The sequence below is a fragment of the Moschus berezovskii genome, chromosome 4, assembly GCF_049115385.1.
Source record: "Moschus berezovskii isolate FMDL1 chromosome 4, NW_MosBer_1.0, whole genome shotgun sequence".
Taxonomy (NCBI): Eukaryota; Metazoa; Chordata; class Mammalia; order Artiodactyla; family Moschidae; genus Moschus; species Moschus berezovskii.
This window is the reverse complement of record NC_142463.1, coordinates 124,789,806-124,813,946: the sequence shown is the minus strand read 5'-3', so window position 1 is coordinate 124,813,946 and position 24,141 is coordinate 124,789,806. Positions and strand designations below refer to the sequence as shown.

The following is a 24,141-nucleotide window of genomic DNA, read 5'->3' as shown; positions in this document are numbered from 1 at the left end:
TACAACAGAATTAAATTATAAATCAACAGCAGACATCCAGGAAATCCCCAAATATCTGAATATTAAACACACTTGTATATAAAAAAATGGACCAAAGAAAAAAATCAGAGAAATAAAAAATATATTGGACTGTAAATGAAAACACAACATATCAAAATTTGTGAGATGTAGCTAAAATAGTCTTTAGAGAGAAATTTACAGTATTAAATTATATTACAAGAGAAAGATCTAAAGTCAACAATTTAAATGTCTAACTTTTAAAAAGCTATAAAAGTAATATAAACCCAAAGTAAGTATAATAAAGGAAAGAAGAAATGTAAGAAATCAATTAAATAGAAAACAGACAACCAATGAAACTGAAGCTGATTCTTTTATTATAAAATACAACACATCACAAAAGTTCATGTGCAGGGACTTCCCTGGTGGTCCAGTGGTTAAGAATCCACCTTCCAATGCAGGGGACACAGGTTCAATCCCTGCCTGGGAAACTAAGATCCCACATGCCATGAAGCTCATGTGCCTCAACTACTAAGCCAGCAGAGTGCACCTAGAGAGAAGCCTGTGCACTCCCATGGAAGATCCCACCCTCATGCTGCAATGATGAACCTGTATGCCGCAACCAAGATCCAGTGCAGCAAAAGAAAAAAATATACATTCTTTTAAAAGAGCACATACACAAAAAACACAAAGTGCAACCAATGATTTACCCATGAACACCCTGCAAGGACCACTTGATCAAAATATAGAACACAATCAGCACCCGGGGTCTCCACACATTCTGTTTCTTCTCAATCATTAACATCTCCATCCTTCTTAAAGCAATCACTATCCAAACTTTTATACAAATAACTTCCTTGCTTTCATTATAATTTTTCCACTTAAGAATACATCTTCAAAATCTAGAATTGAGTTTTACCTGTTTTTATTAACATAATGATGATATATTATTATTAGATTAGATGTGTTTGCTTGCTAGTCACATATTTTCTTAAGTTAAATGTCTGTTCAAATCTTTTTAACCGAGTTGTCTCATCGTCGCATGAGGTGGCCAAAGTATTGGAGTTTCAGCTTTAGCATCAGTCCTTCCAATAAACACCCAGGGTTATCTCAAAACACATCTTTAAGTACCAATGATATGTGCTACCATTAAGGGTTCATCTTAAAGACATGGTCTTTTCTCATAGTCATGGAGTCTTCATTTGACTTAATACCTCCTGGAAAAACAAACATGAATAAGAGACAGGACAAGATTTATTAAAGATCATAATGCTCTCATTTATTAGAGAAAAAAAGTTTTGTGGTATTTGGGGGAAAAACAGCTTGCTTAACAGTAAATTCTTTCTCTTTGAAAGGAGTTAGTAAAAAGAAAACAATATTCATTGTATGAAATAGGATCTCAAGATAGGAAAAACAGCACACAATATATTTTTGATATAAAAATTTAGGTATGCCATCAGCAGCATTCAAAATTAGCTGAGTATCTATACAATTACAAAAACGACTTTTTAACAAAGTGTCTTAAAAGCTTATCATATTAGAACGGGCACAATGTTCTGTAGGCATATAAACTCCCCATGGGCTTTTAAAAATCCATCATCTCAACTGCACAATCAGAATGTACAAAGCAGCAAAAGATCATAGTTCAGAGGTTTTAATTGTTTTTCCTTGTTCAAAGTGGCTAAGACAAGCAAATATATTGAAAAAGGCAAAGAAACCACTTTTCATAGCATTAAGACCACAAGATTGCATGTAAACTATGGTTCTCCTTTAAGACACTAAACAAGTGTAAGGTTCATTCGTACTTAAGGTGCATTAACCTCTTCTTGCAATTTGGAAGTTCAACAGGCAGAAAGCAACATTCTGCCCAGTTTGAGTCTCAGTTTGGTCTCAAAGGATGGCTCCCACAGATCCACAATGATATTAAATCAAGGCAGTCATTTATATCAGGGAATTTTTGCCTCTGCTATGTCTGTTTTTTGGTGTTATTTATTAAATGTAATGACCACTATAGCAATTATTCTCCAATAAAAAAATGTAGTGACATTGTTCTGAATATACACATCAGTAGTGGTTGTTTATTACGATGCTGTGGATTGTTTATTACAATGCTATGGATTGACCTTTCACTTCAAATAGCCATGCTCCTTCTGCCTAGTGAGCATACTCTTCCCTGCTTTCAGTTCATTCCATCTATAGAAAATGCTTTGTATATTTTCAAGCTCATCATCAGTTTATCAGCTCCGGCTAAAAAAGAACATAATTTTATTCAGTCAGTTTACATCAACAAAGGCACTGATGGTCCCTGGACTCTGCTCACAAGCCCTGCAGCAAGATCTCTGCTTTGTGAAGCTAAGAGGCAGAAATCTGAGCCATCAACAGCAAAGCATAAGTGTACCAGGGCCTTAGGAGTGTTATCAAGGCATTCAGGATAGAACTAGGTAACTGAAAAGTGGGACTGAATGCCCTACCCCAAGTAAACTGGGGGCAACTACACCACATAGCACTCTCCTCTTCACTTGACCAAAAAACCCTCAAGAACTCAGAATTTCAATAAATCATAAATGAGAAGGTACTTTAAAGTCACATGATTTAACTTTCCAACTTTTTAAATAAAAATTGGTAAAAAAAAAAAGTAGACTTTTAAATGTAAATTCTTTTGTTAATCTTTTCAAAAGCTATACACATATAAATCTGTATTTAACATCAGGCAAGAGTCTATTCACTTTTTTAAAAATGCTAACTGCAAGAAAACTACTGCATATCTAAAAACTTAAGTCTTGGATTTTAAAATCAAAAGAATGATGCCCACTACCTAGCAAAATGACTTTATAAACCTTCAACACTGATTTTGTTGTTTTTATCTGCTTAAAATGAAGTTTACGGATAGGCTGTGAACGCTGAAGTATCTGTAATTCTGCAGCCAACTCTAGTCAGAAGTTACCTGAGGAAAGAGATGAGAAGACAAGCCGCGTACAGGCGACCCCATACGAAAAGAATGCCCAAGTCACAGGGCTGCAGTTTCATTTTCTAATTCATTCCGTCAGGTCTCACTCTCATGGAGATATCAAAAGCAGAAGTGGCCAAACCAGTGCCCCCACACCTTTTTCTTTTTAAGGTATGACCCTCTTCTTAATTATCTTTCCTAATGGAAGTATCCAAAAGTAATTTTAGATGCATTTCATGATTAGGGTGGCACTCGGGTGGATAACCCACAGTCACCACACAGGAGTGACGCACAGAAGCTCCAAGCACTGATAATGAGGCCAATGAGAACGCTCAGCCAGACAGAGTGTTTTGCTCCTTCCCAGAGACAAGACAGTCTGTGGAAGGGAAAAAGGAAACCTTGGGCCAGGTCTCAGCAGCCCATAGCCATGGGCTCAGCCATGCAGAGAAGTTGGAGAGCCAGAGGCCACCCTGAACACATCAGGCAAAAGTGAAGAACTCTGAGACAGGAGATGGGGGCAATGAGTTAGTAAACACATTAGCCCAGCATCAGACAAGCAGATTCTAAGGGGTGGGGAAACCTAAGAAGCAGCCAGGCCTCCAGGAATGGAGAGCAGCGCTGCTCCCAGCACAGTGGTCACAGGCCAACACAGCCAAGGAAGAGCGTTCAGGCCAGCCTCCCACCCAGCTGCTGGAAGCACCGCCTTGAACAAACACATTTCTTATCTACAAAAGAGCCACCTCAATGGTTCCCTTCATTCCAAAATGCAAAGATCTAACCCAGCAATGAACAGGTTAAGATGGAAGGCAGAGGAGCAGGGAAACAGACCACGAACAGCCACAGGATCTAAAACCCTAACTCTCCACTCCTTGTCTCATCCATGGGGTTGCTTTTAACCAGGACTGTTGCTTAGGAACAGATTTCAGTACATTTGAAATGGACACCTACAATCCGGCAGACAAAAACAAGTAGGGAAGCAAGCAAGAAGTAAGGCACCAGAAAGAAAAATGTAGGAGTCTGGGAAGATCTTGGAAGGCAAGATCACCCACGAGCTGCTAAGGTGTTGGAATGGACCTGTCTGAGCAAACTGGCCACAGGACTCAAGAGTAGACAAAGTAGGAGCTTTTATCTAAGAACTGGTGTCCTCTGCCGGTGAGATCTGGTACAGACCTTTCACCCTTTCTGAGGCTGTTCCTTGTCTAATAATACAGACAAGACTGCTAGTCTATGGTAACTCACTCTAGTATCCTTGCCTGGAATATCCTATGGACAGAGAAGCCTGGTGAGCTACAGTACGTAGGGTCACAAAGAGCCAGACACAACCCAGCGACTAGCATACACTGCTAATCTAGCAAAGTTATTGTGGCTATTCAGTGAGACGTTGCATGGTGATGTCTGTAGTGCCAGACACATACTACAAAATAAATTTTTTTAGATAAATTAATGACCAGAGACATTCACCCTGTCACCTTCAATGGTCATCCATTATTGTCAGGCTTAAATAATAATACCTACCTTTTACTGAGATATTTTCCTATGCTGGGCCCCCTGCTAAGCACCTGACATATTTCTCATTGACATCCTGTAATGATCCAGCAGCAATTATCCCCATTATTTTTAAACAGATGAGCAACATGAGGACCAAAGGTTAAGGAGCTTGTTCAACCTGACACTAGCATGTGATTGAGCCACAACTCACCCAGACCTGTTTGACTTCATAGCACACATTAACCACCATGACATCATACAGGCCAGGTGACCTCTTAACCTCATGTCTCACAAAGTCCAAGTCCAGCCTCTGAAAAAGGTACAGAGGGGTCAGCCACAGAAATCCAGTGGCTGTTTGTGGCCTCCAGGCTAGTTGAAGCTCACACTGAGACCAGGTTAGTTTCACATTAACTTTAAAGAGAAGAAGCAATGAAGACTCCTGACTTCCTTCTGGCCCCATTCAGGGCCCTTCTGACACCTGAGCAGTCTCCTGGAAGCACCTGGCATGTGAAGGTAACCAGATGGTAGTATATACTTTTCACTTCTAGCTGAAGGTATATTAGGGGTCTCAGCAGAAGACAGGATGCCCTCAACAGCCTAGAAAGGACCCAGTAACATTGGTTCTTCATTCTGGCACCATCAGGCCTGTTCATACCTCTCCCAGATCAGAAGAAAAGCCTTGCCAGTCTGAGATCTCAGCTACAGCAGAAAAAAGAATTCAGCAATTAGCAAGCAAGGAGACAAGAGGTGGAACACTGCGTTTGGTTTGGAGGCTCCCAGACCAAGAGCTTGAGTGGACAGGCCAGACCTGGAAGAAGAAAACAAAGGCAAACCCAAATAGACTGGCTTTGAAGGAGACTTTGGAGGCCCTGCAATGCCAAGAGCTCTGATGATCAATACAGGACACTCTGATGGTCATGCAGCAAGGAGGGGCAAATGGGCACAAAAGAACTGATGAAGAGGCCACAGACCCAGGAGGAAGCTTCCCACAGGGAGACTAAGCAGAAGATACAGTGATGCAGAGAACTGGGGCCAGAAAAGGAACAAGCTTGACTGATGAAAACGGGGAAAACAGTTATAGGAGATGTCACCAGAGCCACATCCAGAAATGTGGTTACAAAGGGGACTGAAGCGGGGGCACCCAGGCTCAGGACTCAGTTCTGCCACCAACTCTGATTTTGGGTAGATCTAGTCACTTCTCTGAGCCTTGATTTTTTTGGACTGCCAAGTGGGTTAACAATCTCTGCTTCATCACAAGGCTCTTACCAGGACTAGACAAGATCAGGGACACGAAAACGGTCTGTCTGTGATCAGGCTACAGGCTGTGATGTGGCCACTCTGCAGCCCCCAGTGTCTTCTCCCACCACTTCCAGCACAGGTTCCAGTGCAAAACACTGGGACTGTTTAAAGGTCCCTGGGTAGGCGAGCCTACTTTCTGCTGGCTCCATGGTTGGGCTCTGTCTTCCCACCTACTCTCCCCTGGCCCCATTCCAGAGGAGAATGGAAAACAAAATCGATTTAAAAGCAAACATTTACAAATAATGGTGGTGGGGGCGGAGCACAGCAGAGAGCAGCATGGTTTTCCACCTCCTACTGGCTCCTGTCCAAAAGGACACAACTGAGCGACTTCACTTTCACTTTTCAGTTTCATGCATTAGAGAAGGAAATGGCAACCCATTCCAGTGTTCTTGCCTGAAGAATCCCAGGGACAGGGGAGCCCAGTGGGCTGCCGTCTATGGGATCGCACAGAGTCGGACACGACTGAAGCGACTTAGCAGCAGCAGCAGTATTTACTGGGGCAGCTTTGTTCCAGGAGGTCAAGAGTGAAGATATGTTGGGGAGGGAGAAAGAAAGAAATGAAAACCCAAGAAAAAGAGTAAGCACTGAGCGTTAGAAAATACATTCCCACCCAACACTGTAGAGCAACTATACTCCAATTAAAAAAAAAAAAAAGAAAGAAAATACATTCCATAGTCAGGTGTGGAATCAGAAGAGAGCTATTCAGGTTTAAAACCAACACACATCATCAGAAAGTGCTTTTCTACCTCATTCCACAGCCAGGCTCTTCACAGGCTCATGTTCAAATGTCAGGATGGCAGCTTGTTTCTGGACACCAGAGTAGAAGTACGTCCATGTTGTATGGGGCAGGCGTGACACGCTGAGGGACAAATCTACCAAGTCCCATTGATTCCCAAACTCTATCCCTTCCTGTTGCACCTGAGTCTCCAATGGGGCCATCTGTCACCAACTGGGAATCACCTGCTCCCAAGGCTTATCTGCTGCTGCTAACAAGGTTTTTATTCATAAGAACTCAGTGGAACACCATCCAAAGGTATATGAGGAAGATTCCACTCTGTCAGATATAGAACCCATTTCTTGTATCATGCAACAGATATTTGGGTTTGGGAACACACAGTTGCCTCCAGAAGCAATCCTCAAAGGTTCAAAATGCAAGCCATATGTTGCTTGCAAGATCAAAGGCACATGTCTGTGAGACAGAGGTTTAGAAGATATTTACATCTCGGTCCACCCACATCCATCCACGGTGCTTTCCAGAGCTTTGCAAACCTGGCTGTGTGTTATGCAAGACACACGGTAAAACACTTCTTTACAGCGTCCCTGGGAGAAAAAAACACAAAGAAAAACAGGAGATCATCACCCCAAAGCCTCCTGGAAGTGGTAAAGGCCCTCCTTGAGATTTCCTGGGCACCCAGAGTAGCATGCTGCAGAGCAGAAAGCACCTGGACTATGAGGTCGGATCTACATGGCATCAACTTCAGCTTCAACATCTATTAGCAATGTTATACTGGGCAAGTTACTTGCCTTCTTTGAATTTCAAATTCCTCATCTGTAAAAGGGCATGTTCCCACCTATCCTACTGACCAGTTTGGGGATTAATGCACTGAACAGAGGAGGTATTTAATAAACAACAACTATCTTGACAATCAGAGGAAAAAATAGGAAGAAAGCAGAAACTTTCTGAAACCAAAATTTAGTCAGGACTGTGTACTTTAATATCAACCAGAATGCACTAAAAACATTAAATAAAATAGGCACTAGGGCCTTTCTTCCTTCTAATTAGGCAGCAGAAACTTGTTAAGAGACATCGTGCAGTTCCCTAGCACATGGAGCTCTCTATGAGGACTTAGCACTTGTAACCCTGCTGTATGAGCCCTAATTCAGGCACTGACTTCTTGGAATTCAGTGCAGAGCATGCAAGAAAAGAGTGAGAGCTCAGCAAATCACTATGCTCTCCAAGCAGGCATGTCCATCCCACCTCCACATCTAAGACTTCTCACCCAAGCTCTACTCTCTGTGCTCTCAGCTGCACTTGTGCTAAGGATACTAGAGTCACCTGAGGCAGGGAGCATGAGAGAAGGCATTCACGTGAACAGACACTGTATTTTACCATCAAGATAATTCTAGGACTGCATTTCTTAAGATACGCTCCACGCTGAAGTCCTAGCAGATCCACGAGAGAGTGTTTTATGACCAAGTAAGAACCCTCGTGGCAGCTCACAATATACATAACATATTAAGGGACCTGGAAAGTCTATTCACACAGCCTTTAACACAATGAGCTGGTTAACTTCCTGTCTAATCAGTCACTCCCCAGCATCTTCTGGTCACTGTCAGACACAGGCTTGGAAGGCAGTTAAACTTAAGCCTGTTCTTCCTCATTCCCAGCTCTCCCACACTTCCCATTTCCTTAACACAGGTACAGAAAAGCCCCTTTTTAGGTAACAGGTTATAAAAGAATGGACATTAAAGAGTGATATGAGAACAGAGTCAGAGATCACTGAAAGTGCTAATTTAAGGAGGTCTTGAGGTCATGAACTGAACTGAACTGAGGTCATAAGCTCAGAGTGAGAAGGGGTGAAACTATTCTCAGTTATCATGAGTCCTTTCAGGCCAAGGTGGGGTCAAGTGAGTTGCCCAAGGTCACACTGCTAATTAGGAAACCGCAGTCCTCCAGAGTTCTGGCCCTGCTTACTTCCCTTTATGAATTCTTTTCTGAAATGTTCCATCAGTGGGATAGGGCAAGAAAACAAGCATGAACCTTCCATCCTTTGCTCAGTGATTATTAAGGTGAGAATCATCTTTAAGAAAATATCCACAAAGTTACAGCTTTAAAAAGTGATAAGGAATCTATCTATCACATCAGAATGTTCCCAGCATCAGGAATTGGTAGACCTGGGTCAGTGACCATCACTGATTGTATTATAGGTGGGGCTGGGGATGAGGCTCAGCTTACAAATGTATAAAATCATAAAACAGATGCATAACATCTGCCTATTTGTCTCAAGGATTTTTAGTAAATATATAATAGCATGAGCTCTATAAAACCACCCTAAACTAAAAGGACCTGTGCAAACATATCCTCATCCCCAAATAATTGACATTACAGTCCTAAGGAGAGTCAGTCTTACCTTGCAAATGGTATGTAGGAAAGACTGTACCTACAATGAAAAACAAACAAAAGATCTAGTCAGATGAAAGGAGTGGAAGGTTACACAGTGAACTGTGCATGAACACACATACACCAATACACACATATACACACACACAAGCACATACACACTGCATCATGTGTATAACAGGGAAGCAAGTATCATCTGTAATAGTTGGAGGGCAAAAGGCCCATGTGGCGATAACTGTCACCTCAGCCTCACGGGGTTAATCTTTAACCAAATGAGCCAGCAACGTCAGCTACAACACAGATTCCAGATATCCTAGAAGCCCTATTCTTAGTAAAGTCGCTCAGTTGTGTCCGACTCTTTGTGACACGACGGACTGACTGTAGCCCACCAGGCTCCTCCGTCCATGGGATTCTCCAGGCAAGAATACTGGAGAGGGTTGCCATTTCCTTCTCCAGGAAATCTTCCCAACCCAGGGATTGAACCCAGGTCTCCCACATTGCCGGCAGACGCTTTACCATCTGAGCCACCAGGGAAGTCCCAAATAAGATCCAAACCCGTTGTCCCCTAATATTTTACAAATCCTCAATAGAATGTACCTTCTACCCAACTAGGATAAATTTTCTGCTCTGTGCCTATTAATTGAAAAAGAAGTGAAAAGGGAATAGGTAAAGATGGGGAAACATACTACCCACTGCTCTATGGATGAAAGTGTAAGCAAGCTACGGTTCTTTTTTTTAAACTATGATTCTTTAAGAATCCAAGCCCACAGATTTCTTGGTGGTCTCAGTTAACTCAGCCCCTTCCCCAGGAGGGAACCACACAGGGAGGAAGCTGGCCACACCCTAAAAGACCAGGCCTGGGTGTCAGGCAGGCTGGACGTCAATCAGCCCTAAGAAGGCATATGATGTTGGAACACATCAGCATTCACAGGGCCATTTGCCTCTGCCCATATGAATGCCAAACCTTTAAAAACTGGCTTCATAATCAGTCGATAAGCAAAGAAAGGTATGTGCATGTGAGCACTGAGTTCTGCCTCCAGGAGAAAACCAAAATGTAAACATAAGCCATTACACCAGGCCCTTTCAATACATTAACACACTGTATGTGTCATATTAAAATCAGGCCATCCTTCTCTGATTCTAACACTCACCATGTACAGAAGCTCACTTACTTGGAACAGAGTACATTCCAAAGGGAATTTTGAAAGTACATTTATTCAAAAGTCCAAAATTACTAAAAAGAAGAATGGACGTTAAGCATGCAGTCTCAAGATGAATTCTATCAAATAAGACTACACTTGATCCCTGGAAGTTTTAAAACTTTCAGTCCTCCTTTCTTTGCATTACAGCCAACACTTTTTTCCCAAAGTAGATCTAGTCACATTTTTATGAAACTGTCCTGGTAGATATCATCCTTTGATAAACTGTGAACATATTACGGAAATGTCTCAGAAGCTATTGTTTCCATACGTGCTTGGACAGGTTTGCATGGCCATGAACCTACAGCACCACCCATGGTTTTGAATAATAATGTCTCCAATGGTTCTTTCTCTATGCTTGGGCTCTGAACCACAATGCTCTGGTCGTGCTACACCCCGCAGCCACACAGTTTTCCATTTCATCAGTCACTGTTCCTGGACAGTGACACTTTTTGTCCTTCTGTTAAATGATTCATCCAACCATAAATATAACACTTGTGATGTTTTTTGCCAGTTTCCCTTTCTTTAATATCTATTTGACTCACAAGCCTCTTTTTACCAGCCCCTACAATACTTCATTGTCCTTGCCCTTACTGGACGTGAATGGTTGAATAATGTTAGCAACATCTCAAAATCAACCCTGAGCCCAGCAAAAATGCCGCAATGGGCAAACAGCCTCCCACGACCACTCGAAACCACTAATGCCATGGCTAAGGTGACAGGCTTTGGCTCCACAGTGTACTTGACTTGAATCATTAAGGATTTTTAAATTGAAAAGCTTCTGTTTTCCTAATCCTCCTACCCACATCATGTGGGATTTTATCTCCTTCAGCTGCATTAGTCAGAGATTGATGTGGGCGGGAACGGCTGAAAAGGTTACTTACCACGTCAGGGCCAGAGACTGCAAAATGCAGAAGATGAGAGCAAGCCCTTTGTTGTGCCACTGGAAGGAAAATGATACGGTTACAGGAATGTGTATGACAAAAGGCATACGGGTATGACACCAAAAGGTCAAGGAAAATCAAAAGAAACACTTACCCAAAAGGCAGAACACAGGGTGAGCGCAAAACACAGCTAGAGAGAGAGTGGAAACGTTAGTTAATACAGTGAGAGCAACGACAGGGAGGGGAAACTAATTAATACAGTGACAGCGACGAAAGGGAGGGGAAACTAGTTAATACAGTGACAGCGACGACAGGGAGGGGAAACGGTAGACATCACTCTTGACAGACTTACAGCAGCACATCAAACTGCAGTAATCAGGTGCTGTGATCATTACAGCAACCAAATGCATCCATTATTTCAAAGCATCTAAGCTACCTCAGAACCCATGTTTTGGCAGAAGACTTCAAATGAAACTGTCAATAAGGATTCATGTAGATTAAAAAGAGAAGGAGGATCCTCTTCTACTTTCAAATTTTCTCAGAATCTCTGCCCAGCAAATACAAGCTCATTTCTGGTCTACCCATCCATCCATCTTTCCATTCAAATGTGCTAAAGTAGGTTTAACACACACTTCTTTATAGTCTCTGGAGTAGAAAGGGCATGCAAGGACAAAGGTTAACTTGAGACTTCACTCTCAGAGCTTTGTATCTGTTACACCTAACACTTTGCCCAGGTCCTTTCTATTCTTCTTTTTTTCTAGCTGCGCCACACAGCTTGTGGAATCTTAGTTTCCTGACCAGGGACTGGACTCAAGCCATGAGAGTGAAAGCACAAAGTCCTAACCACTGGATTGCCAAGGAATCCCAGACCTTCCCCTCACCCCTGCATCCTTTCTTAGAAAGTTCTTCCTTCAAGAGACTTCTCCAGCTCATCTACTTCCAGGGCTGGCCAAGAACAATTAATCCAGCTGTCAGTCATACTTGTCCTCTCTATCCTGCTGTATCAGTAACTGCTCAATAAATATGAAGGAAATAAACTGGTGTCCAGCATTGTATCCGATGCTCTGAAAGAACACAAAATAGTTGCAATGGACTTTCACCTATCTGAACAAATGAGATGTACACAAAACTAAAAATAGAAGTATATGGATCAAGTTACAATACTGTAATACTGATAATTATAACAGAAGTCCAGAGAATATGGTCTGGAATGATGGGATGGTCCAAGGGAACGAAATGGCCCAAGGAAGAGATAGGCATTCCCCATTAGGGACAGAAAAACAGGACAAGACTTAAGGCACTCTGGTGACCAGCAGGGAACAGGGGTGCTGAGCCAGAAGGAGACCAGACCCACCGCAGGAAAACTGACAAAAACAAACAGGATTCCAAAGTCAGATAATGACAAGGAGAAAAAGAGACCATGTTAAACTGGATACCCACTCTACAGAATGAACCGTGTGTTCTTGAGTAATGCCCTCCAAGCTCTGCTTGTATGTGGCATCACCTGTTACCAGAAGGATGTCACAGCTCTCTTACTACCACATGCCCGCATGCATGCAGGCTATGTCGCTTCAGTCACGTCTGACTCTTTGTGACTCTATGGGCTGTAGTCTACCAGGCTCCTCTGTCCATGGGATTCTCCAGGTAAGAATACTGGAGTGGACTGTCATGCCTTACTCCAGGGGATCGTCCCAACCCAGGGATCGAACTCACGTCTCATGTCTCCTGCATTGGCAGGCAGGTTCTTTACTCCAAGCGTCACCTGGGAAGCCTACTACCACATGAGATTGGCTAAATTGACAAGCAACACCTTCTGGGAGGTCTTTATAGAACTGGCAATACCTTAATACCAACTAAAACACAAGTCAGAGGGAAGAGAAAAATTATTAGATAAAGAATGCTCCTAGGACTTCCCGGGTAGTCCTGTGGTTAAGACTCCTCACCCCCAATGCAAGGGGCCCAGGTTCAATCCCTGAAGGGGGAACTAGATCCTGTATGCCACAACTAAGACCCAGCACAGCCAAAGAAATAAATAAAAATAAATTTTTAAAAAGGTTTGCCCCCTTCTGCCACAGTAGGTACAAACATCGGGTTGTAAGTGAAGATGAAAGAGAAAAGGGTAGAAGTCTGTAGATTTAAGAGGAAAAAAACTCCAAACAGCAGAAACAAAAACTCTTATTTTAAACAGGTAACTTCTGTTACCTGACAGGCAGACCTTACCAGCACCATGACAGTTGCAATCAAACGTGTAGGCTCAAACATTCGCTTCAGCTGTTTCATTGGTCCCATGAGGAAGACAGTGCTAAGAAGCAAACACAGACAAGTCATTCAGACCAGAACAAAACCACACTGGGGACACCAAGGTGCCTCCCCATTGCCTGCTCCAGCTCAGCTGTGGCAATGAGAGCAGTAACAGTAGCAACACTGAAAAGTCCTGTGCCAGGTGCTGTGCTCAGGGTCTTTGTGCCTTATTCTTACTCAGTGCATTAACAATTTAGGAAGTGATCACAGAACAGTTACCATACTTACTTTGCAGATGAAGAAACTTAAATCCAGAAGTACTTATTACTTATCCAAGGCCAACCAACTAGAAAATGGTAGCGGGAGGCTGCAGATGCATGTAGGCCTGACTCCAGAACTACCCCCAGAACCACTAGGCTAGAGGACCCCTCTCTTACAGGTGCTACCTTGGCCGGCTTAACAACCTACCCATGGAGACAAAAAGACTCAGGCAATTGAAAAAAGAAAAAACATATCTTACAGACTTAGGTAGCTTATGTTAATAAGTAGAGAATTCCATTTTCTTTCATAATCTCCAGAGAATAATTCTAATGATGACAGTAATAGCATCCATGATGTGTGGACTATTTGCTAAATGCTAGATATCACAGACATGATTCCATCTCATCCTCTCAACTACTCTGGCTGTTAGGTATTATTACACTTATTTTAGAGTTGAGAAAATGAAGTTCAGAAAGGTTAATTTACTTGTGTAACTTATCCAAGATCACACAGCTAGGCACTTAAACAAGCTGGCATTCCAGCCCACATCTACTGGATTATCAAGCTCCAAAGGACAGGTTCCACTTGTCTTCTGCAGGGATGAAATTTGAGAGGAGGCTAATAAGAAAGAGTAAACACAAATGAAGCAGACATGCCTAACACAGCAAGAGCCAGGGCCAGCTGTAAGTCATGCTTCCTGACTCCTGACAGAAATGCCACAAGAAGCATTGCTCCAGGAGTAGCTGGTTACAGTCAGTGTTTAACACAAGCCAACCAGCAGATGACATGAGCTACTAAGTGTTCTATTAAAAAAAAAAAAAAGTTAAATAAATCTACCTCTCTTTGAAGTGCCATTAAGTTTCCACTTGAATTCAAGGCTGCCCGGTCAAGTGTTTGAGCTGAGTGCACTCTTAAGCCTACACTGAACAAGAAGCAAGAGCCAAAGGTAGCCTTTAAAATTAAATGCAGTACATATACAAAAATTTAAAAGATTACAGGTAAAGTTCCAAACTCCTAGACACAAGCTGAAATAATTCACTCCCTATTATCTCCCCAAGCAATGCCATGAAGGGTCAGTTCCATTAGGATTTGTTAAATAGTTCTTTTGGACTAACACACGTATATATTCTGCTCAATACAGACTCTACATTATAACCTACACTGCATATCCAAAGCAAAACTCCCCAAAAGTTAGTCTTTGAGAGAGCTTTAGAGCAACATTAGACACCTCCAAGGTCTAGCATTATACTATCATAAGAATTAATAAATCAAGTTTCAGGAAAGTGTCCAGTGCATTATACTTAATCATTTGGTTAACATTTCCAGCCAGAAAAAGACCTAGATTTGGGGACATGTACAGACTGGTTCCAAATAGGAAAAGGAGTACGTCAAGGCTGTATATTGTCACCTTGCTTATTTAACTTATATGCAGAGTACATCATGAGGAACGCTGGGCTGGAAGAAGCACAAGCTGGAATCAAGATTGCCAGGAGAAATATCAATAACCTCAGATATGCAGATGACACCACCCTTATGGCAGAAAGTGAAGAGGAACTCAAAAGCCTCTTGATGAAAGTGAAAGAGGTGAGTGAAAAGGTTGGCTTGAAGCTCAACATTCAGAAAACAAAGATCATGGCATCTGGTCCCATCACTTCATGGGAAATTGATGGAAAAACAGTGGAAACAGTGTCAGACTTTATTTTTCTGGGCTCCAAAATCACTGCGGATGCTGACTGCAGCCATGAAATTAAAAGACGCTTACTCCTTGGAAGGAAAGTTATGACCAACCTACATAGCATATTAAACAGCAGAGACATTACTTTGCCAACAAAGGTCCGTCTAGTCAAGGCTATGGTTTTTCCAGTGGTCATGTATGGATGTGAGAGTTGGACTGTGAAGAAAGCTGATCGCCGAAGAATTGATGCTTTTGAACTGTGGTGTTGGAGAAGACTCGAGAGTCCCTTGTACTGCAAGGAGATCCAACCAGTCCATTCTAAGGGAGATCAATCCTGGGTGTTCATTCGAAGAACTGATGCTGAAGCTGAAACTCCAATATTTTGGCCACCTCATGCAACAAGTTGACTCACTGGAAAGACTCTGATGCTGGGAAAGGTTGGGGGCAGGAGGAGAAGGGGACAACAGAGAATGAGATAGCTGGATGGCATCACCGACTCGATGGACATGAGTTTGAGTGAACTCCAGGTGTTGGTGATGGACAGGGAGGCCTGGCGTGCTGTGATTCATGGGGTCGCAAAGAGTCGGACACGACTGAGCGACTGAACTGAACTGAGAGACAAATAAGACAGAAGTGCAGCCCTTGTCAAGTGGTTTACACACCTGCAACAAGTCAGTGTAATAACATGCTATCTGTGTTGTCAGATAAATATATATGGGATGGACAGAGCCCATTTTAAAGGAGGAGGTCAGTGATTCTGAAGCGGAAAAAGGAATTACGAGAAGTTTCATACAAGAGGTGACTTTTGAGTCAGGTGTTGACAAACAAGCAAGTACCCATCAAATAGGGGGTACACACGGGCCAGGACCCCAGGCAGAGCAATATCCCAGCGAAGAGCAAAGATGTTCGGGGGAAATGCAAGCTGAGCCTGAGTGAGGAGGAGGACTGGAAGGGTCTGTCCCACATGATGCTGAGGTGTTTGAACTTCACCTGTTGAGAGGGAATGGGGAGCCACTACAGTGGTAAGTTGGGCTACAAAATGAGTGACTCCACAGTTCTGTGGAAAATGGCCTGGCGAGGGGTCCATAAATGAGGCAGGGAAGCCCAACAGGAAACTCATAGTCGTCAGAGGAGCAGCGATAGATGCCAGAGCTCTGAGCAGCTCAGAGAGCACCTTCTCCACAGAAAGTCCTCCTGACTCCCCAGGTCGGGTCAGATCAGCTCAGCCCACCCGGCCCTCTCCCAAGCATCACTCTCTCCATATCCCGTATGTCTGTCTGCCTGGCCAACCAGTGAGGAACCAAACCCTGTTTGTCTTTGAATCCTCTGAGCCCAGCACAAGGTGGGAGCATGTAAGTCAATCAGCGAGGAGCAGAACAGTAACACTAGCGCAATGGAGAAGGTGGTGTTGGAGACAGTGGAGCTGTAAATCCTGAAGAAGTCATTCAACTGCTCTGTGCCATGTAAAATTACAGTGGTAATTTTTACAAGCGGTTCTTGCCTCCTCCCAGGGGTATTTCAAAGATGACCTAAGATGTAAATACATGCTGAAATTAAAAATACACATGTATATACAGAAGCGGTAGGATATGAAAGTGATGTGTTTTAACAACCTCTTTACTCTCCAAATCCTTATAATTACTGAAGCATCCTCCTTCACTTCCCTCTAAACACACTCTACATCCATTTCCCCATCTAATAATTGGCTAAGGTTAGATTTTAAAAAAAACAAAACTGTTACCTCCCAAGAGATGCGATGTTACCAAAGGTATAAAACACTGCGAAGAGATATAGTCCCTTCCTGGGCACCCAGAGCAAAAGAGTTCCCTGTAAGACAAGGCATAGGGCATTTGCACATGAGGAACCCCTTCTACCACACCACAGCCACAGAACCAGGAGTTCACAGAGGAACCTGTTCCCTCCCCGCACCCCTCAGCTCCCTCTCCACCTCTGTTACCTACCTCCCCTCCTCTTATCCATGCATTTCAGTGAAAAACAAAAGAGAAGAGGAGGTTGATGAAAGTAGAAAGAGGAGAGAAGAAAGGCAGGGGGAAAGACTGGACGAGGGGAGAGAGGTCTTACCAGAAGTGAGCAGAGAATTCCTGCAGCAAAACAGGCAATGAAGCCTTTTATTCTGGTGCCCGAGCTTAATGAAGTGGCCTCAACAACCTAAAATAGTTTAAAAAAATAAAATAAAAAAACTAATTACATACATGTGTATGCATATTTAATCACAAAAACAAAGGTTACACATAATGAAATTTAGAACTTGTACTGAGGAAGGCAGGAACACGGACTCCTAATTGGTCATGTCTACAATAGCCTCATGAGTCACTGAATCCAGCTCCTTATCCATCCCATGAGTCTCATCTCCTGTACCTAATTAGAGGCTACCAACTTCTGGCTGAATATCTGCAGAGGTGAAAACTCTCTGCTTTAAGCATAATGTACTTCAAAAACAGAAAGGCAAGACTGCAGAATATCCTGGAGTAGCCTGAGCCCTTAATGGCAGCCCAAGCAAGATGAGGTCATCTGGAAAGGCATGAGCTTTACCTGTAGAGGCCTAGGAAAAGGGGAAGAGACAGGGGTGGCACTCGGGCAGTGGGATCCATGGGGCACCATCTCCTAATTCAACCAGTCAAGTTTTGTCACTCACTGCTTTTGCTGGCCCTTCCAGGACCCAGGAGGAGCCTGACTCTCATCCTAATCAAGATTCTTATCCAAGTCTATTCACTCTTGGTAGAAACTGTTCTTTCAAGGTGTTGGCATCAGCCAAGCCACCCTCATGTGAGACAGATCCTAGTTAATTAATGACTGTCCTACTCATCCCTCTCTGCCACCATGATTGATCCTTCCCAAGAGCAAAGATCAGAAGAGGCCAAGATTTCCAGAAAAACTCTGCTAAAACAAGGGAGCCTATGAGTAGCTCTTGAGGCTATTTTTCCCCATGTCAAAGATGACAGTCAGGTGTCTGCACCAGAGACGTGAGGCCTGTTCACCTATGCAGTGGCCACAGCTGTTCCAAGTTGCACAGGTAGCTGCCAGGGAGACCAAAGGCCTTTCCTCCAGCCCAGCTGAGGCAGGGCAGCCAGGTGCCATGTATGTTCATTCACCCAGGCCTCACCTCAAGTGAACAGCACAGTCTCCACCAGGCCACGTGGTAAGAGTTTACAGACCCCACATCCCCTCAGCTAATGGAGGAAGGTAGTGTGGTAGAGGCTGCAAAGGTCACTAGATGGGCACCATCTTGACTGCTCCCAGCTTAGGAGCCTGTTCTCAACCCTGTCTCCAAACTTCTTGTCAAACCAGAAGCCAGAAGAATAGTACCAGAGGCTCCCCCAGACATGGCAAGCTTTGCTACAGCATGGCTTCCTCTCCACTCACAAGAAAAGTATTTAGGGCAGCTTATCAAAGGGGGCTCTCCTGTCCCATCTATTCACACATATTGAGAGTGGGCTCATGACACTGCAAACCCCCTCACACACACACGTACACAAACACACAAAGAGCAACTGTAGACACACAAAGCCACAGAACGCACGAATGGCATGATCAGAGATGGTGACGTGCAGGGGGAGCAGGGAGCCAGGAGCTGACAGCAGAGCCACCTGATTCCACGCTCTCCCCCAAAATGAGCCTTGTGATGCTCTGTTACCAGGCTTTCCTGGCATCCCAGAAAATCTGGTTAGACCCTTTCTCAACCTCCTACCAAGGACAGAAGAAAAAAATCAAAAGCTACCACTCTTGCTACTCATGCAAGCACCAAAGAAGATGTTTGTCAAGGTGGAAAAAGGAACAGAGCTACATGAAGAAAAAAAAAAAGTGTGGTAGCGAAATTGGATAGGATTGCTTGGCACCTACAGAGACATTTTAAGAGTCACCTGTTTTTTAAAAAAGATAAGCCACAAAGTATCAATCTGATATGGCCTTGGCATTTAAAGCACAAAATAGTCTCAAAAGGATGAGATGCCAGCTCTTGTAAAAATTAAAATTGTTATAGGAAGCAGTTCTGGTTTCTGCCTTCAGAAAAGAAAGTAACATGTTGGTTCTACACATCTCTCAAGCTGACTACCATCCAAATGTCACCGTATTTGCCAAAATGGGGGAGGGGGGCCATAATTTTTCACCCATGTAATGGCAAGTTCTTTCACACACATGCTTGGTCACAGGCCAGAGGAAGCTGTTGCTTCACTTCCAACTGGACCCAGCAAAAACGAAACACTTCTTTTTGTCAGTTTGTGAAGATCAACCGTGTGGATGCAAAATAACTCCCTAAATTCATGGTTTCTAGAAACTGCTAGTGCACTTTTTGGAAATTAGCGTAGTTGGAATAGAACCTGGATGGAAGCTGTAGGCAAACAGCTTCCAGGCTGCCCAACTGGTAGTTATGCACAAAGGTCCCTTTAACTCTGCGATGTGGAGAGAAGAGCGGCTCTTGCCAAAATAAGAAAAACTGAGAATCATTCAGGAAAACAGGATTGGTAACCGGAAGAAGGTGAGAAAGAACACCGCTTCATTCCTGTGCTTTCAAACCAGGTACCATTCAGACCTTCCTCGTCCCTACAATCCTATAGAGAAAACAAAGCCTCTATTTTCAGAAAGCCCACAGAAAATAAAGGTTGAAGTTGGATTTATGAAGACCAGGTTATCAGTTAGAAAACTCATCAAGAAGCCATCTGTGACTAGACATTACCAGGCAAGTTTTATAATTCTGCAGTTTCATGTGTAGGAGAAACAGAACTAATCATACTTCTAGTGTTAGACTTAAAATAACGACATTTTTTTAAAGCACTCACTTCTGGTGACATCTGACAGCTTTTATAATTGAATGTAAACTCTTGAGAAACCTGTATGCAGGTCAGGAAGCAACAGTTAGAACTGGACATGGAACAACAGACTGGTTCCAAATAGGAAAAGGAGTATGTCAAGGCTGTATATTGTCACCCTGCTTATTTAACTTATATGAAGAGTACATCATGAGAAACGCTGGGCCGGAGGAAGCACAAGCTGGAATCAAGATTGCCGGGAGAAATATCACTAACCTCAGATATGCAGATGACACCACCCTTATGGCAGAAAGTGAAGAACTAAAGAGCCTCTTGATGAAAGTGAAAGAGGAGAGTGAAAAAGTTGGCTTAAAGCTCAACATTCAGAAAACTAAGATCATGGCATCCAGTCCCATCACTTCATGGCAAATAGATGGGGAAACAGTGGAAATAGCAGCTGATTTTATTTTTCTGGGCTCCAAAAATCACTGCAGATGCTGATTGCAGCCATGAAATTAAAAGACACTTACTCCTTGGAAGGAAAGTTATGACCAACCTAGATAGCATATTAAAAAGCAGAGACATTACTTTGTCAACAAAGGTCCATCTAGTCAAGGCCATGGTTTTTCCAGTGGTCATGTATGGATGTGAGAATTGGACTATAAAGAAAGCTGAGCACAGAAAAATTGATGCTTTTGAACTGTGTGTGGTGTTGGAGAAGACTCTTGAGAGTCCCTTGGACTGCAAGGAGAGTCAACCAGTCCATTCTAAAGGAGATCAGTCCTGGGTGTTCATTGGAAGGACTGATGTTGAAGCTGAAACTCCAATACTTTGGCCACCTGATGCGAAGAGCCGACTCATTAGAAAAGACCCTGATGCTGGGAAAGATTGAGGGCAGGAGGAGAAGGGGACGACAGAGGATGAGACGGTTGGATGGCATCACCGACTCAATGGACATGGGTTTGGGTGGACTCCGTGAGTTGGTGATGGACAGGGAGGCCTGGCGTGCTGCGGTTCATGGGGTCGCAAAGAGTCGGACAGGACTGAGTGACTGAACTGAACTGAAAGAGACTTTAAGGTCACTGAGTCTAACTTCACACACACACACACACAAAAAAAAAAAAAAAACAGAAATTTCACCAGCATCCTCAAGCCTTAAAAGCATAGGAAATGTGAGACAAGTCTGGACCAACATTTTCAAGGTGGCCTGGACCTAATAAGTAAAAATTAAGCCAAAAACAACCCTGAGAATGATTCAGCTGGATGCAAAATGCTTCCTGGGAGTTGGGACTCAGGAAGTGCCACACAGTGATGTATGTAATCAGGAATCTCACACTCAAGAGAGAAGAAACTGACAGCAGTATTTTAGAACTAGAGAGAAGCACCTCGTCTTCCTAAAACAGACTTTACATGCCTGAGTTTACAACTCTTTAAAGCCCTTCATTGTATCCAACCTAGGCATTCACTATTTTAGGTAAAAACAAACTCAGCATTTATATTTTCAATCTGTACTAGGATCATTCACTCTTGAGGGTCTGTCTACCACTTCATGATGGTTTTCTAAATCAAAATAACTGCATAATTCCCACTGTCCCCCCAAGAATCCTCAGGAAAGGAAAACATCTCCCTTTTGAACCCCAGATGCTTTAAAACCTTATTGACAGTCTGCAGCATAAAACTTAAGATAAGCATGACTGTCAGCCATCTAAATTTTCTTAGGCCTAGTCTGAGGCTGGGCTTAAGGGTTCATATTAGAAGTCAGAAATCAAGAACAAGGAATAATGAAATTAATTCTGAAACTTGACCAATTAATAAAGGCAATAGATTTAAAAGAAGCCAGAGGCTGCTTTGAACTGTCCAAAAAAAGTTAAACCCCAATTCCTGTAACGCTCAACATCTATAGTGTTACTTCTTCAAGGTGAAGATTCAGACAGCAAGTTTTAGGGTTCTGGGATTTCATGGAGGGGTGGAGGTATCAGGGTTACTCAACATAAAATCAGCAACTGCAAAACCAAGTGAAAGCAGCATGCTGAGATGACCACTAAAGACACTGATGAAAATCAGAGGAAAAACTTAGGTACAGAGTTGAAAGAAGCTATATTATCTTGTGCAACGGCTTCTTTTTACAGAAGAGGAAACCAAGGCCCATGGAATACAAACAAGAATAAAGAGAAACGTTATTTTGTCATCCACAAAGGAAAAAAAAAAAATAACAAAAGCTCAAAGCATTAGAAATAGGCAATAAACATACTGTGTAGCTCTAGAACACAGCGGGTAATATTGCCCACGTTTCAGCTCGACCAAACCTTTCTAATAAACTAAACACACAAGCAGGCGGCCTCAAGAGGTTTTGGGCGTCTATGAAGTCTAAGACTTCTACGTGCAGGCAGAGAAACAAGATGTGGTCCCAAAGCTCCCGGAATTCACGGTTTTCCTGGAGACAATTTACAGCAACAGTGTACACAAACGTCTGGTGGGCATGTCACACCCCACAACTTAAACCGAGCAAGAACGCAGCTGGGAGCACCAGGGCGCGGCCACAAGCCCCGTCGCGAAGCGGGCATCCAGCAGGGACCCTCACCAGGGCCTAACCCAGGCAATCTATACGAGGACTCCCTCCGCCAGGTTCTCAGAGGCTTCTGCCTAGCTCGGCTCTAAAGCCTTTTCCCTGGCCAGCAGGAACCGGGCCGCCGACGGCCACCCTTCCTTTCGCAGATGTTGCTAGGTTTTGCTCCAGCGTAGCCCTCCCTTTGTCTGGGGATGGGGCGCGGAAGGTTGAAAGGGTGAAGGACAAAAAAGTAAACAGGTGCCAACCGCCTTATGCAGAATGCCTGGGCCCTGGCACTTGGGGTGGGAAGTGGGGAACGCGAAGGTCTTGATGCCTGCGGGGGAGGAGAAAGGGGCAGAGGCAGAGCTGCTTTCCAAGAAATCCTAGAAGTCCAGCATGCTTTTCTCACCAGCCAGCAACAAGAGCCGGCGGAGCTGGGGGGCGGGCTTGGTGCTCTCGGAGGCCCCCGACGGACCTCCCACCGCTGCAGGGGCGCAGCAGCCGCGGGGCGGAGGAGAGTGCGACCAGGAGGGTGGGGCGCCAAGGTGCACTCACCTCGGACAGGCCGCCCCGGTCCTCGGTGTCCTGCCCGCTCAGCACCTTCTTCAGCTTGTCCATGGCGGGACGGGTCCACCCGGCTGCCCCTCCAGCCGCCTGTTGCGCTGGCTGAGTCGCAGGTTCTTCCGGGTGCTGCCCCAGCCGCCGCCAACCACAGCGCGCCCCGCCCGGGTCCTGCCCACCTGGCTCCGGCCCACGCAGGCGCCCAGCGAGGCCACCGCCCGCAGCCCGCCTACGCCCCGCCCTCTTTCTCCGGCTGATTTTGATCAGGGAAGGAGGGGTGGGCACGTAGAGCTGGATTTAAGGTCTGCCGAGCTAGGAGAAGTTGCGGTTCTGCGTACAGCGCTGCATTCCACACTCCATGCGGCACCCCTCCCTTCCGGGGGCCCTCCATAGGTTCACTTGACTAACGCGGAGTCCCCAGCACATGAAAGGCACTGCAGAAACACGACTGACGCCTGGAACCCATCTTCCTGTGTCTCACACTCCCTCTGGTGTGGGTGCAAACTTATAAACAAATGTTGGGAGGAATCTGCATTCTTGTCCCAGTTACAGTGTAAACAGCTGTTTAAAAATCACTTGATGCCAACTGGAGTAAATTTAATAAGCTTTATGGAAAAGTTAACAAAAACACTACTGTAATTCCAACTGGAAATGCATCCAGAAGACTGATTTTGGCAGAAAGGAGTAGAACTTGCTTAAGGGAGTGCAATCTATGTTAGACTGTATTGTGTTTTTTGGTGTTGACTAAAAAATTAGTCACAACCTGAAAGTAAAGAGTTATTTAATTTCGTGGGAATCTTAACGACTCTGAGCCTGGAAGACTGAGCCTGGAAAATAGTATCTCAGTAACCCTGAGAAAACTGTTCTGAGGAGGCAGGAAAGGGAGTCAGGCTATATACAAGTTTGTAACAAAGGGGGCAGGCAGTCTGAACGTCAAAGATTATTGTTAAGTAGGACACGACTGAGTGACTGAACTGAACTGAAGGAAAACCAGATACCAAGCTAAGAAATTCAGTGTTCTTCTATGTATGGGAAGATGCAAGCCTCTGGGCTCACTGAATTCATTCCTTTTACGTGTACCTTAGCTATCTGGGGGGCTTCTCAGGTGGCGCTAGTGGTAAAGAAATTGCCTATGGATGCTGGAGACATAAGAG

General features: G+C 43.9%; 1 protein-coding gene across 5 annotated transcripts; it reads right to left on the bottom strand.

Moving 5' to 3' along the window:
* Window positions 1-367: 367 nt before the first annotated feature.
* Window positions 368-23,134, bottom strand: SFT2D2 (SFT2 domain containing 2). Of its 5 annotated transcripts, XR_016037344.1 has the most exons (9): window positions 22,982-23,133; window positions 17,195-17,281; window positions 16,854-16,939; window positions 13,156-13,237; window positions 11,090-11,125; window positions 10,936-10,994; window positions 8,863-8,892; window positions 6,478-7,051; window positions 380-1,214 (listed from the first exon to the last, which is right to left on the bottom strand). XR_016037344.1 is itself a non-coding variant. In XM_055402554.2 (8 exons), exons 1-8 carry the CDS (start codon window positions 23,042-23,044, stop codon window positions 7,012-7,014), a joined length of 483 nt encoding a protein of 160 aa, XP_055258529.1. In that variant the 5' UTR covers window positions 23,045-23,133; the 3' UTR covers window positions 1,251-7,011. The 5 variants fall into 5 exon arrangements, 4 of the variants coding, with proteins under 4 accessions (XP_088692127.1, XP_088692128.1, XP_055258529.1 ...); XM_055402554.2 differs by lacking the exon at window positions 380-1,214 and having other exon boundaries at window positions 1,251-7,051; XM_088836001.1 differs by lacking the exons at window positions 6,478-7,051; window positions 8,863-8,892 and having other exon boundaries at window positions 368-1,214.
* Window positions 23,135-24,141: the final 1,007 nt, after the last annotated feature.